Source organism: Anas acuta, chromosome 3 (genome assembly GCF_963932015.1).
Source record: "Anas acuta chromosome 3, bAnaAcu1.1, whole genome shotgun sequence".
In the NCBI taxonomy this organism is placed as follows: Eukaryota; Metazoa; Chordata; class Aves; order Anseriformes; family Anatidae; genus Anas; species Anas acuta.
In genome coordinates this window covers 57560363-57574141 of record NC_088981.1, presented here as the reverse complement: position 1 = coordinate 57574141, position 13779 = coordinate 57560363, and the positions used below count along the sequence as shown (strand labels likewise).

Here is a 13779-nt window from a genome sequence, read left to right as displayed (position 1 = left end):
TATAATTATTTTTTTCAAACTTGTGTGTTAAAGTATCTTTGATTAATTGATGCAACAGAGCTTTTCGTCAATTGTATTTACTTTTAAAATGAAACAAAAAGAAAAATCCCCAGGCACCTTCATTTGCCCACTCATCTGTGCATGGCTCCAGCAATACCCCGCGGGGTACCATGATTTCACGTGGGTTGCTCCTTCAGACCAACAGGGCATTTCACCGGGGCTGCTGAAGAATGCTCTGAGGTGCTGGGAATATCAAAACCAAGGGTGGCAAGAAGGGCACCTGGAATTACTGCGCTATCATCCTCTTCGTAGGCTAGAAGGCAAATTGCACTTTAAGAGGTCAGAGCAACAAAGGCAACTCTACCCTTGTGCAGAGTCCTACCAGGAGGAGCAGAGCCGAACAGGCTGCCCCCCTCAATAGGCACAATTATGACACGAGGTAATCAAACACAGAACAGTCATCCTGAGCTCCCCAAGGCTGTCACACAGAGGACAAACATGAGGAAACTAACAGAAATACCAGATTCTCTTCTGGTCTGGGGAGTACGACTGTGCAGGCAAACCATCAGAACTGGCTGGGAGCAATTTTCATTCACGTGGTCAAAAACACTCACCGAACGAACCACAAATACTCCTCTGAACTGAATTAAGCTTATTAGGCCTGCAGTACTTCAAGCTGTTCTCTTTTGGGACACCCAAGTCCTTGAATACAAACGTAAAAGTATTTGCACTTGACACTCGCTGTCCTTGGGCTGCAAACTGGGCCAGAGCATTCATCAGGGGCCGTGCATGGAGAGGGATGCAGCGGCAGTTTGTAGGTTATTACAGCTCTGAAGTGGGAAATACTCCTGAATCCGCCCATTCCGGCTCTTTCCAAGCTTTCTCCCAGGCATTTGCTGTGGATACCCCCAGGGTAGAAAAGCTCCTGCTTCTTTGTGGAGGTACCAGCACGTGTGTGTGAAGTGTCAGCACAGGGCAGGGAGAATGAAATGAGCTACTTCTCGTTTGACCTGATTAATTTAATGGGTTTGCTGCCTTCCCCTCAGTCCCAGCTGAATCACAGCCTACCAGTGGCAGTGGAGGAGCTGCAGTCTGCTTGGTGTAGGCTCAGCTCAGCCACAGCCCTTGCATAGGAGCAGTGCCACGTGTGCACTGGTTCCTGCCGAGCACAGCGAGCCTCTCTCTTGGCAAAAGCGGGCCGAGTTGGCCACAAGATGAACGTGTAATTTCATACCTGGTTCTGCCACCACACATCACAGTTACCTCACTTCCATTCTGAAACGAATACACTGTATTGATCATACAGGGCGCCACATGCCTTACTCCAGGTTAACAAAATTGAGCTAACAAGCCCTGGATGGAAGTTTCCATATAGCATACACCATGATATACTCAGGCACCCTCACTCCTCAGCTGTTCGGCACTGTTGATGACAACAGGGAAAAGCAAATTTAAAAGAATCAATGGAAATTGCAAGCAAGTACAAACAGACTTCACTTTCTACAAGGCAACTACTATTTGCAACTACAGCCTCTACTATTCATTGGCTTCTGTACCTGTTTCAAGCACCGAAATTAGGCATGACTGACTGAATCCACGAGCCTGGTTTTTCTATAGCTCCCTCTTTAATTAATACAGTCAACTTGGGAGCTGCCTACGAGAGAGCAATTAGAAGTATTCAGAGTTCAGGGATTCAGCCACATCTCTGCCTCCCTTTCTCCCTCCCGATACGCAGGCACAGCAGTGCACACACACTTTCCTAACTTTGTCAGAAGCCTTCTACTCAGTTCTCACATCTTTTCATTTTGGGTGATGCACCCTCAAACGACACACCGGCCGAAACACATTTCATTCGCAGCTCACCGCTCCCCTTGGTGCGCTGCAAGTTCCTGGAGACTCAATGTCCAGGGAAACCATCTGCTTCGGGAAGGTGCAGTGCCCAGGTGCAAGCTGCCTCACCATATGTAAGGGAAGCTCCAGAAGGAGCACAGGGTGTACATATTAATTACCTCCCTTTGGGATGGAAAATATGCCACGCTCTTAGGTGTCCAATGTACACGCTCACACTGGAAATGCACCTTGCGTAGACATCACAAGCACCTAAGTCTTGCATTTTAACAGCTGCCTTCAGCTCTGGCTTTGGAGCAGCAAGCTACACGTAAGGTTATAGTGCAGTTTCCATTTCAATTCACCAGAAGTAGACAAGAGTTTTCAAGCTACAAGTGGAAAAAAAAAAGGCTTGTAAATAAATTAAACTTAAATTAAATAAAATAAATTAAATGTCAGCAAAAAAAAAAAAAAGCAGATGAATGGATGACTGGATGGAAAATCTAGAGCTTAATTAGCTTTATTTTTATTGAGATTCTGCAGACAAAAGACAAGAAGTAAACATATTTCACAGTTTAAATTACAAGCTGTCAAATCCCTTTTTCAGAAGTTCCAAATACTATACGAGAAACTAAATACACTCTTGCAAATTTCATTAGCTTCAGTCATTAAAAACATTCTTATTTCAAACTCACTTTTTTTTCATTTGTAAGACAAACCGAGAAAGAAAAAAAACAAAAGGAGCTATAATATTTACCAAGTCCTGCCAGAATGGTGAGCTATGACCACTCCAAAGACAGACTCCCTCCGTTTTAGGGGACAATCCATGAGCAGCTGGCTAACAACTGCATGGAAACAGCAATTTTCGTATATGCTGTTACTTTATTAGCAGGGAGTAGGAAAGCGCATACAGTGCATTGTCTCAGCTCAAACACGGCATACAAAACCTGGAAACATCCAGCCTGCTTTATACGATACAGAGAGCTCAGAGAAAAATGTGAATGTCGGGAGACATCAGTTTTGCCCCTCTCCTGAGAGGAAGCATTTGCCCAAATTTTTCAGCCTAAGGATTAGCTGGATTTACGAGAGAACTAGAGGTGTCCTGGGAACAAAACAAAAGCTGTATGTGAATCATGAAACACAACTTGAAACCATTCCTAAAGCTCAAAACCCATACAATTAGAAGGAAAACCTTGGCACCCTGTTCATTTCTTCATCCCTGCAAAGAAGCCAGCAAATGATACGCTCTTCTGAGAGGTGCGCTGCTCTGCCTACTGTGCTAATCTGAACGTCACGTAAAGCTGAACTGCAGGATAAATCGAGTTGTGATGTCCTTTTAACTTTGGAAATGCCTTAAGTCAGGTGTTACTTAACTCGCCTGATTTGCATTTCCCAAGATTGTGGTCGTCTCCAGGGACCAACCAAGAAAACTCTTAGTGGAGCTACTCTGCAAGTGAAATTCAGGAGATAAACGCAGACAGTGTCACTTCAAAGGTGAAGATACAGCTACATAATAACAGGTGTCAGCAAGCGAACACCTGAATGAGCAATGCAGAGCTGCCCAGAAGGAGCTAGGATCTGCCCTGGGAGCCGCAGCCAGCAGAGCTTCAGCCCTTACCTGCCCTTCACCTACCAAAAGCACACTGAGACAACAGCTCCAGAATGCTGATTCCCTACAATAACTCAGTGCAAGCGTGTTCTTCCCAGCTCTTTCATCATAACAAAAAAATTCCACAGTCTCCTAGGAGATTAAGACCCTTCAGCAACATAAACTTACGTTAGTAAGAGGTTACAGCTCTTGGAGCAGACAGCACGCAGACAGCGAAAGCAGCCACAGCTATTTGCAGAGTCTGCTCTGAAACCTGCTTCAACAGAGGCTGCAGCTCACCACTCACCACGTCCTGGAGAGGAACAGGTCCACGGCACCCCAGCCCCCAGAGGGAAGGATGGCAGTACCTGATAAAGGTCACAGCCACCTATTTTTTCTCATTTCAATTTTCACCTGAAAGGTTTTGATTGGATGACAAAGAGCAATTATAATTATTTTATTGGATAAAAGATATTTGTGGAATAAAACTAGCAAGGGACTGAAATTTGGGAAGATTTTATGAAACAAATAGCAATGACAGATGAATCTACGTTTTTTTTTTTTTTAATAAAACAAAAGTAGAGAAGTACATCTGAACAAATGATTCCGTGACACATATCAACTTTACTTACCTGAACTTAATGTTTCTGTAGCTTACAAATTTTTGTTCAGCAAACCCACTTTCAGACTCCCACGTTTGGCCATGTTTACCAGAAGACGCGGGAAAGAAGGACAAGTTTGGATTAAATTTGCCATTAAGTGCAAACATCCAGAAGTCGCTACTTGGAGCTGCAGTTAAGTGCAGAATTTTCACATAGCTCCAGCTGTTCCACCAGCATGAAAAGTTTTGATTGCCACTGTACAGCACTGAAGCTTTAAACAACCCTCTGCTGCTCAACCATACAGTCACACGAGGACAAATAGCACCAGCCGCAGTGACTGCAGCCGTGTCTCCGCTCCCAGTTGAGAACTGCTTCCATAAACGCACAGCATCCAATGGTTTCAACCACACCATAAAACTAAGATGCAAACCTGACCACACGGTCAAATTCTTCGAACTGCTGCATAAATACATCCAATTTTACCTTTGCAAACGGAGCTTACCTGGGAAAGGTAAGGTATGACAAGACAAAAAGGTGCCTTCATATCAAATCACTAATTTTTTCCACTTAAACCTTTAGATTTCTATATGCTTCCTCACACATACAATATTGTGTGTCTATAAAACATCCGTTTCTTTAGAAAAAAAAAAAAAGCCTTCCACAAAAATGTATATAAAACATGCAGTATGTATTTTGGAGCTAGTCCAGTCGCTGACACAAATGCTTTTTGAGACTTCCATAAATGATTATTTATGAACTTGCCCAAAGCTTGAAGAACTATTTTCACAGACACACGCCCCCCCCCCCCCCCCCCCCCGGCTACAAACCACCACATATTCCTGCACCTACAAACGCCAGCAGCTCCCTTAGGCTTACAGGCCTTTATCTATGCATTAACTGACACATTTTCTCCCCCTTGAACACAAATCTTGTGCAAAAAGCATGCAGAAAAAAAGCTCTGTTAAATAATTTTGTATTAGAGAAGTATGGATTCAGTAGTCCTGCTCGCAAAGACTTACCAGTTCTTGTTACTCTTGCATCTCATCACTAAGGAAAACGTGATTTTCCACAAAATCACCTCAGCCAAACTAGAATACATAAGAACTGTGTTCATGATTTAAAAACAACATTTTAAAATTCATGTGGACTTTAGAAAAAGACCATCCTGATGCTCTGAAAAGCAAGCTCTGTGCTGAAGTTAGTCGATGTCAGAGCTGTAAATCCCGAAACTACAGGAAGCACTGAACATGTAAACTCGTCAGTGTTATAAAAATTCAGAGCCTAGAGTCTTGATTGTGCCTCTGGAATGCTAAGGAAAATGTATGCAATATTATCAAATTTATTTGATAGTAATTTGATAGTACCAAGTGTCTAAACCAACCACAGATGACATAGACGCAGCTAAAGAACATAATTCTTACTGGCATAACAAGGCAGCACCAATATTGCTGCTGGGATAGAAGAAAGTCATTGTTACATTTATGGAAATTTAATTCCCTGATAACCGTGACATTCCCAGGCAATACAATGCAGGGGATGGTTAGGAAGCTAACTTACAGTTTGGGTATTTCTAAGGTAAGAGCTGTCATCAGGATGTCAGAATTCCCTCTATCAGACACGCTACAGTGGCACCAAGGGCTGAACACACAAGGAGTTACTCATGAATTTAAAGAAATTTTAGCATTAAAAGAAAGTTTGAAGTTTAGACTGCTTTTGGAAAAAAAAAATAAAAAAAAAAGGGCACTCCAAACACTTTTATGTTAAGACTTGGCCATCAGACAGCAAACTGCCAGTGGCTGCCACCTTTTGAACTCTGTTTGGATTTTCTTTAAAAAGCCCAGTTACAGGAGAAATGAGATTTCTCTGACTAATGAGTCCAAAGAGGTTTTTCAGGTAGAACAGCCTGCTGTAAAAAGCAGCCAAGTCTTTTGACTTTCTCGTGGTGCAGAAAGGCTGGAAAGCGACCAAGTGAAGCAGTGGGTGAAAAAACAGAGAAATGAGGAGAGACGGGAGCTTGGGGGAGAAGGCTGGAGTAGGCACACATGGGTGAAAGTCTCCTTTCCACCCACTGCTGCCTGTGGCAGCCCTAACAGCTACTGGACTTCAAAAACACTTGACCAGAGATCACAATCTGAAGGAAAGCACATGAGAAACAAGGTCTGAGGGTATTTTGGGCTCCAGAGAAACATATCCCCATGGGACTGGGGCGAGGGCAGTGCCATTCGCAGCTCTCCTGCCCCAGGCAAAGGGAGGAGGGAAAGACATCCAAACTCTGCCAAACTGGGGAAGGTGCTCTGATGCTGAAAGGTGACTCATTTTCTGCCAAGTGGAGGTAAATACGTGACTCAGGTGTTATCTCTGTTTGAAGTTAACTTGCTATGTCATAAAGCAAATGGGTCTGGGGAAAAAAAAAAAAAAAAAACTCCACATGAATGACTTTTGTATACTTCCTTACATCAGAAACACTTCTTCATGTACTCGAGTACCTTCTCTCCAGTTTCAAAGAACAATTCCATCAGTGTTTTTCGATAATGTACTTTTTACAGGAAAAAAAAATGCTGTGAGCTAGTCTGAGGTACTTGGGGGCAGGAGCAGCACACTGCTGGGCCCATCTTTACCGCTGGGCCTCTTCCTACACCTACCTCTCCGAAGTGCTAGCAGGAGGAGTAACAGCACAGGTATTTTCCGTGAGGGAAAGCAGGTCTGTATCCCTCACAGAGAGAAGTTACTGAGTGCTCACAGAAGTGGCAGCGAGCAGCTACAGCACTGAGAGGGTCGGTGTCTGCCACCCCAGAGACTGCCACCAGAGAAGGGTCACAGCCACATCACCCCCAGGCTCAGGCACCTCCGTACCTCACCTCACCGACATCTCTCTCCTGGCTGTCAGAGCAGCGTGTGGGTCTGTAACCAGCTGGCTGAGTGCAAACTGCCCCCGGCCACACTGAATGTATTGTCCTCAGCAGGAAAAATCACACTTGACTGTTGTAAGCAACTTACATTTCTCAATGTCCTTTGTTTTTTCAACTAAAAACTAAGAAATGTGAGGTGTGACGTTTCACCCCATCCGTGCACACACACCCCAGCATAACTAAATATTCTGCTACTCCAAAAGGTAAGAGGTTGGGCCCAAAAAATGAGGCTAAAGAAGAGAAACACAGGAGTAGCAGTTTGCTCTCATTTCAGAAGTCCACTGGAGAGAAAGAGGGATGGGCAATAAACGGTTCAAACAACAAACCTTTATTTTACTATCAGCTTTCACCGTCCCTTTCAGTAACTGCGTTATCAGATGCGGTCTAATTGCTGCTACCGGTTCCACTGCGCTGTTGTGTGGGTTTCAAAAGCGAAGAGTGAGGCATCAGAACCTGGCTTTTCTGCCACACAAACAGAGTTCGGCCTGAGTAGGAGGTCAGGATGTGCCCTGTGTCGGTAGTTAGCATTTACTTTTTGTTTCTCTCACTCGTTTTAAACTGACAGATCCAACCAATCTCGCTGCTGGCTACTGTTTGCAAGTCCCAGTTTGCAGCCAATGCAGATTAGCCATTTTGCTGGTGAAATACCAAGCAACACATGCTGCCTTGTGCTTGTCACCTAGCAGCCTCGTGGGAATGCAACATGAGACGGGAAGAGCAATGAAGCGGCAGAAGAATAAGAGGTTTAAAAAGACAGGAAGAGAAACAGCTCAGAAAGAACAACAATTCATTTAATTCCAATTCCTATTAACGCTCCTTCCTTTACACGTACAGTTAGCTAAAGGAAAAGGTAAAAGGTGAACCTGTGATTTGTCAGGCTTCATCAACTTACCCGAGGAAGAACTGGAAGTAAATTTAATCTGATAAATGAAATGTTAATAGTTTTTCAGCTAACTTAACATAAACAATCGGATTTTCTATACAGCACTATTCATCCTCCCAGCTTTTTGCTTTTTGCTTCTTTCCAGTCTGCTTTAATCTTAAACCATGTAGGTTAACTCAAGCACTAAAGACAATGCTGTTTTGAGCCCTCATTTTTACAAAGGCTGGCAAGCAGTGATGCAACGGTCCAATGGAGCAAGCTAATTTGCGAACACAAGTATTCATTTATCACACATTGTTTGCCCTTGAACACAGAAGCAAGATGACGACTCAGCCAGGTACTGGTACCCAAACCATTCTGACATTGCACAAGCCTGACTTGCAGCACACTGGGCGAAACACTTGTAGTTTTAAAAAGTTTTTCCTGCCAGAATATAACCCAAGCTCCCCTCAGCCCTGGCATCCCCTGCCAGCTCCTTCCATGCAGAGAACCCCGGTCAAGACAGAAGCACACAGTTGGATTTATGATCTGGACAGAGTTTACAAGCCAAGCCACATTGCATGCTATATCCCTGTGTGGGGGAAACGAACCCCACCTGATCTATACCTCCCTCCACCTTCCTTTCAAACACGACACACTGTCATCCCACCAGGAGCAGGCAGGGAGGCTCTCGGAGCTGGCTGCCCAATTACGGAAGGAATTCTGCCCTCCCCCTCCAGCCTGCACAATGGCTTCTTTATGCAAATCACACATACAATAACGCTCTCAGAAAAATTAATACACCATTAATCCACCAGTAAAGCTTCCCTTCCCATCTCTGCCTTGCGGTGTGAGCGCTAGCTAAGGAATGAGAAACTTTCTGGGAGTTATGCAGCAGGACTGATCCACAGCTTCTCAGCTCCCAAACACACTGGGTGCAGAGCGGACAGTGCTGTACAACACAAACATGCCAACAATTAAAAGTAAAAAATTAGCCACCAGTTGCAAATAAAAGCCCCCACTGCAGTTATTGTGTTTTCTTTCTTTCTTTTTTTTTTTTTTTCCAGCAGTGAAAAGGGTTAAAAAACAATCTTCAAAGCACAGCTTATAATCATCTCTTAGTGTACTGAGAGCAAAGCACAAGTGTATACATCCTGTGTTAGTGTTTCTGCTCCAAACCATTTACTGAAGCCACAATTTATTCTGACTCAGAACTGAAATTCTGGTCACAAAGCTCCTAACTGCTCCCAGAAGTGAAAAGAAATAAAAACCGCTTTGAAGCTCAAATGTCCTTGGAGAGCCTGCCTGCTCTTACAAAAGTGACCTTACGGCAGAATCGAGCCCACCTCACACTTCCCATTAGCAACCCAGTGCTGTGGCAGCACTAGAGAAATCGTGAACAAGTTGCTTATAATGAAGTATTTCTAAACAGCCACACACGCACACTGCTGCCTGCCAGCCAGTAAGCGCCCTGGCAGCAATAACTCACCATCTCAGAGGAGCAAAGTTCTGAAATTTATTGTGATTTATGGCAAATGTGAGGCGTGCTTGACAAACCCTACTCCCAAAAATCCAAACAAACACAGCAGCGGCTGTTTGACGTTCCCTGTAAGCTACGCTCCATGCTGAGCCTTGCGGGAGCTCCTTGGGAGCTGCCCACCGCCTTTCCTCCTCTCTGCGAAGCGGCTCCCGTTACCGGCCCATCATCACTTTGACTTCGCATGCGGGACCTCTGCTCAATCAGCTCTCGTGAAACAAAACACGCTTCAAATTTTCCAGCAGGACCACAAGGCAATCATCCAAAAAGCCACCCAGTGTATTACAAGAGGAGTCTTAAACAGCTCTTGGTACCACAGAGGGAGAGGAGGGCTTCCTGCAGCACCTGCCCAGAAGATCTGCCACTAGCCACTACCAGCTCCAAGAAGCACAACCCCACCTTACCCCACACCCCACAGCCAGTACCCTTATGTCTCCCATGTAGGAAATTAAAGGTTTTTCCAGCAGATTACCATAAGCTTCCAGAGTTTTAACCCGAGAAAAACTTGGCAAGGCAGTGCTATGTCTCGGTTTCATGCTGCCCTCCTCATCCTCCTCCTCCCACCCCTCCTGCAGCTCCCGAGCGAGCAGCTCCAGGCTCCCAGTGGGACCTGGACACGGGCACTGACCCGGCACCAGCTGGCAGGCAGCAGTGCCCACAGGGGGGATAAGGAAAAGCGAGTCACCTTTTCTGTGCTGGCTTCTGTAGGTCCAGTTCTCGTCATCCTCGTCTACCTGCTGCACGCACATGGAGGAGAGCTCACCATCGCTGCGAAACAATCTCTTTGTCTGCCTTGACAAGGAGGAGAAATTTATCCAGCTTACGGCACGCGAGAGGGAGCCTGTGTTTTGTTTGAGTTTGAAGGATCTGGAAACACACTCCTTTTTCATTTTCTTTCAAGCCCGCTACTGGCCTCAGCTCCAAACCGATCTTTCTGAAGCTGTTCCCGTCCCCTCTCCCCGTGCTTTTCGTGGGAGGCTAAACAATTTCAAAGCGGCTTCCGTCCAGGTTTCTCCTCGCCGCGCTGAGACCAGCAGCAGTACGGAGGCAGGTCGCCCTGCCAGCGCAGCTCCCCTGAAGCTGCTTTGATACGGCGCTTCGTGAGCTGCCAAAGAAAACAAAGGGGAGAAAAGCAGCAGAAAGTGGCACCTTGCAGCGGCTCAGGCAAGCGTGTAACGGCGGAGCAGAAGACAGCACCGAGGCACGTGTTTCCCCCATTCTCCACTCAACAGCACAAACTGCAGCTCCGCTCTTCTCCCTGGCATCGCTCAGAGGACCAGGCACGATCCAGCCCCCGGCCCCGGTGCGTCGGAAACACCCCACAGCCACGGGCAGGCAGGCAGGGATCCCACTGGAGCACGGCTCAGCTCGGGGGGGTCACAGACCCACCACGCTTCCGACTCCTAATTCCGGCTGCCCCGCTCTCCCTGGAGGACAAGCCCGGCCGGGGAGCTCTGGGGACGCTCTCCGAACAGCAGACGAGGCTGCGTGGCTATCGCTTAGGATTAGAGTGAAATACGATCGGCTCGCTCTCCTAAAAGCACGACCGCAGGAGCAAAACTCCTCCTTTCCTCAGCCAGCAGTGCAAACTTCTGAACCCGGCACGCAGAAATAGAAAAGCACTTGTGCGCCTCTGTGGACTCGGGGAGAGGAAAAATAACACTCCGGGCTTGTAAACTCCACAAGCATCCTGAACGGAGCGCGCTGAAAACATTTGTGCCCCTGTTCCTAGCGGTAACACTAGGAAAAAGAAACAAAAGACAAGTGCATAGACACAAACAAAAACCGTGCATGAGGAGACGCTGTCAGAGCCCAGACTCCCACTGGTGTGATTGCTGCTCACAATACAGGTTTTCCAGCTGTGCTCTGGTCTCCCACCTCCTCTTTAAAGCAGCATCTGGCTTTAAAGCCAGACCCCACCAGCAGCTGCCACGATGCCTCGCCCTGCCCAGCACCACCACTGCTTCCAGGAGGGAGCAAGCCTGGCAGGGGACAGGCAGTGTTTTAAAGCAGACAGAAGCTGGCAATACACAGCACACGGGCACCCCAATACCATGTGCTTTGACAGGATTTTTCACCAAGAAACCCACAAGTTTGTATCTTGTGGCAATAGACCTGAATGTATTGGGCACCCAATAAAACCAGTTCAAGTTCCTCTTGCAGGAGAAGCTGGTATCCAGGAACCAGGAAAAAAAAATAAAAGGTGTTACCTATCTGAAGAATAAACATTAATGCCTTAATTTCCTAATGGCTGATGAAGATGTTAGCACAAGAACTGGAACCTTAAGAAAACAAGGGCAGAGAGTTTCAGCTATCATGCTGTCAGCCAGGTTTTTGCTGTGGCTGAACACGCCCCGATCCCCTGGCAGATGCTCTCGTGGCCCTTTGGATCCTGCTGCACAGCCTCTTCAAAAACCCTCAAAAACACAGAATTGGGCTTTTTCTGAGAGTTTTGGTTCCCTGACTCATAATGAGCATAAGGTTTAAGCCACTGACTGGGAGGCAAAGAGCTAAGTACTGTATCAGATTTCCCTATGAATCAACCGCGCACACCAAAGTGACCTTTGGCTCCTCCAGCACAATACAATGGGTTGGCCAACTGTCTTCTGTAAATAATTTAATAGGCTGTATTTAAATTGAGCTCGCCTGGCGAGGTAATGTATATGTACGTACAGTGGCCTTCCAGCACTCCCCGAAGTGGCGGTGCAGTGGGACTGTGCGGGTGGGGAAATGGGCGCACACACCGCTAACAACTGCTTTTCTCACCATGTCATCACTGATTACTTCATTTTTTGAGGTTTTCTTCCTAAAAAGATATCTCTCTTATGGCTTTCTTGTTTTGTTTTCCTGCTGAGAGAGAGACAAGAGACTTGGGCAGGGTTTTGGGGAGGGGATTGTTTTGTTTGTATAGTTTAGACCTTTTCTTGTTTAAAAGAAGATTTTGAGAATGTGGGGTGACAACCCCCCAGACAGACTTTCAACCACTGGAATATACACTTCATCACAGTCCGTGTTCAAATAGGCAGGATTTTGTGTAAAAACTGAAGGTCATGTTTTAAGTCAACTTACTGTTTCTTTTGAGAAAAAGCCATCATTTGGAATTGCCAGTAACAGACAGGGAACTGTAAACTACCACAGCTATTACTGCCTAAATTATACAGACCCAGACATATAAAAACCCTGGCAGGAACTGCAGGATCACAGGCATCTCCTCTCCACTGTGCTTTTCAGAAGCAGATTAGAGAAAGCAACAAGAAGGATACCATGTCAGGCTAACCCAAAATGCCAGAGTAAATCCCACAGACCTGCCCAGAGTCTTGGCAGCCATTTAATTTTAAGAATTTTCCTGACCTGTCTGGAGCTCTGGCTTTTTATCATGGTGCTGAGTCACTACCCGATGATGCAAGGGAGAAAACATTGCTTTAGGTGATTGACCATAACATTTCCACTGTTACTGTAAATACAAAGTGGTGCAACACTTGGTTCAGAGTTTGGTATTATTATATTTTGTTGCAGGAAAAGATTATTTGCGATACTGTCATTACCACAAAATGCTTTTTATTCATAGGTGATGAGAAGCTAAGTATTGGTGTACATTGTTGCACAGTTGAATCAAAGTAAATTTGTGATTTACTATTTGCAAAACAATACACACAGAGGCGTTAACACAAAGGGAATTACAGGTTAATCCGTGCTTTAATCGGTAGCCAAATGCAAGGCCAATGAGTCGAAAATTTCAGCATCTTACACACTGTAGGGGAATCAATTTAATTTTGCAACACACTTTGCAAAGCCCCTTAACAGAAACAAGGTACACATCTAATAAGTTTAGATCATTACCCTCCTATTTTCTCCCTTATGAAGTTGTCATGCATGTAAATAGGCTCCATATTTTCCAGGTTACGCATATAAAGATTAAGGCATTATGTTTGCTTCACTTAATACAAACCCATCTCAGTAATCTCAGTAAAGACCATGGAGCAATCACAGAAGAGGAAAACTAGAGCTGGATGTAGAAATCTAAATTGCTCCTCCTCCCAGTTGTTTATTGTTGTTGTTGTTTTATTATTATTTTATTATTATTATTACAAACAAGAGTAAATATGCGTAGCCTCACACACTGTCAGGACTTTCACCATCTATCACAAACTTGTTCTTCAAAGAATTCTCTACAAGTTAAGCAAACACATATATGTAGCTCACAGCCACTGTGTTTCCCTCAGGCCAGGCAAACAAAAAATGTTGCAAGGAAAAGGTTTCGGTTCAGTGTAAAAAAACATCAAAACAGAAAGAAAAAAAAAACAACCCTACAGACATGCTCTGTTTTCGGCTGGGCTGTGGTTTTTGGCACAATTCATGTGTTAATTTAATTTGTACATTTCCTAGTCTATCATTTTTGATGACTCAACCAGACAGCAACAGCAGTGATTCACCAGCACAGCTTCCTAGGGTAG

General features: G+C 45.2%; 1 protein-coding gene across 7 annotated transcripts in view; it reads right to left on the bottom strand.

Annotated features, from left to right (window-relative positions):
- Positions 1 to 13779, bottom strand: part of NHSL1 (NHS like 1) — a 164533-nt gene that overhangs the window by 86877 nt on the left and 63877 nt on the right. For 2 of the 7 annotated variants that reach the window (XM_068677279.1, XM_068677281.1), the window contains exon 1: positions 10011 to 11122. The exons of the other annotated variants lie outside the window; for them this stretch is intronic. In XM_068677279.1, the coding sequence (XP_068533380.1) occupies positions 10011 to 10215 (205 nt within the window). In that variant the 5' untranslated portion in view covers positions 10216 to 11122. Of the gene's footprint in view, positions 1 to 10010; positions 11123 to 13779 lie in introns of those variants that run through there. 7 annotated transcript variants of the gene reach the window in all.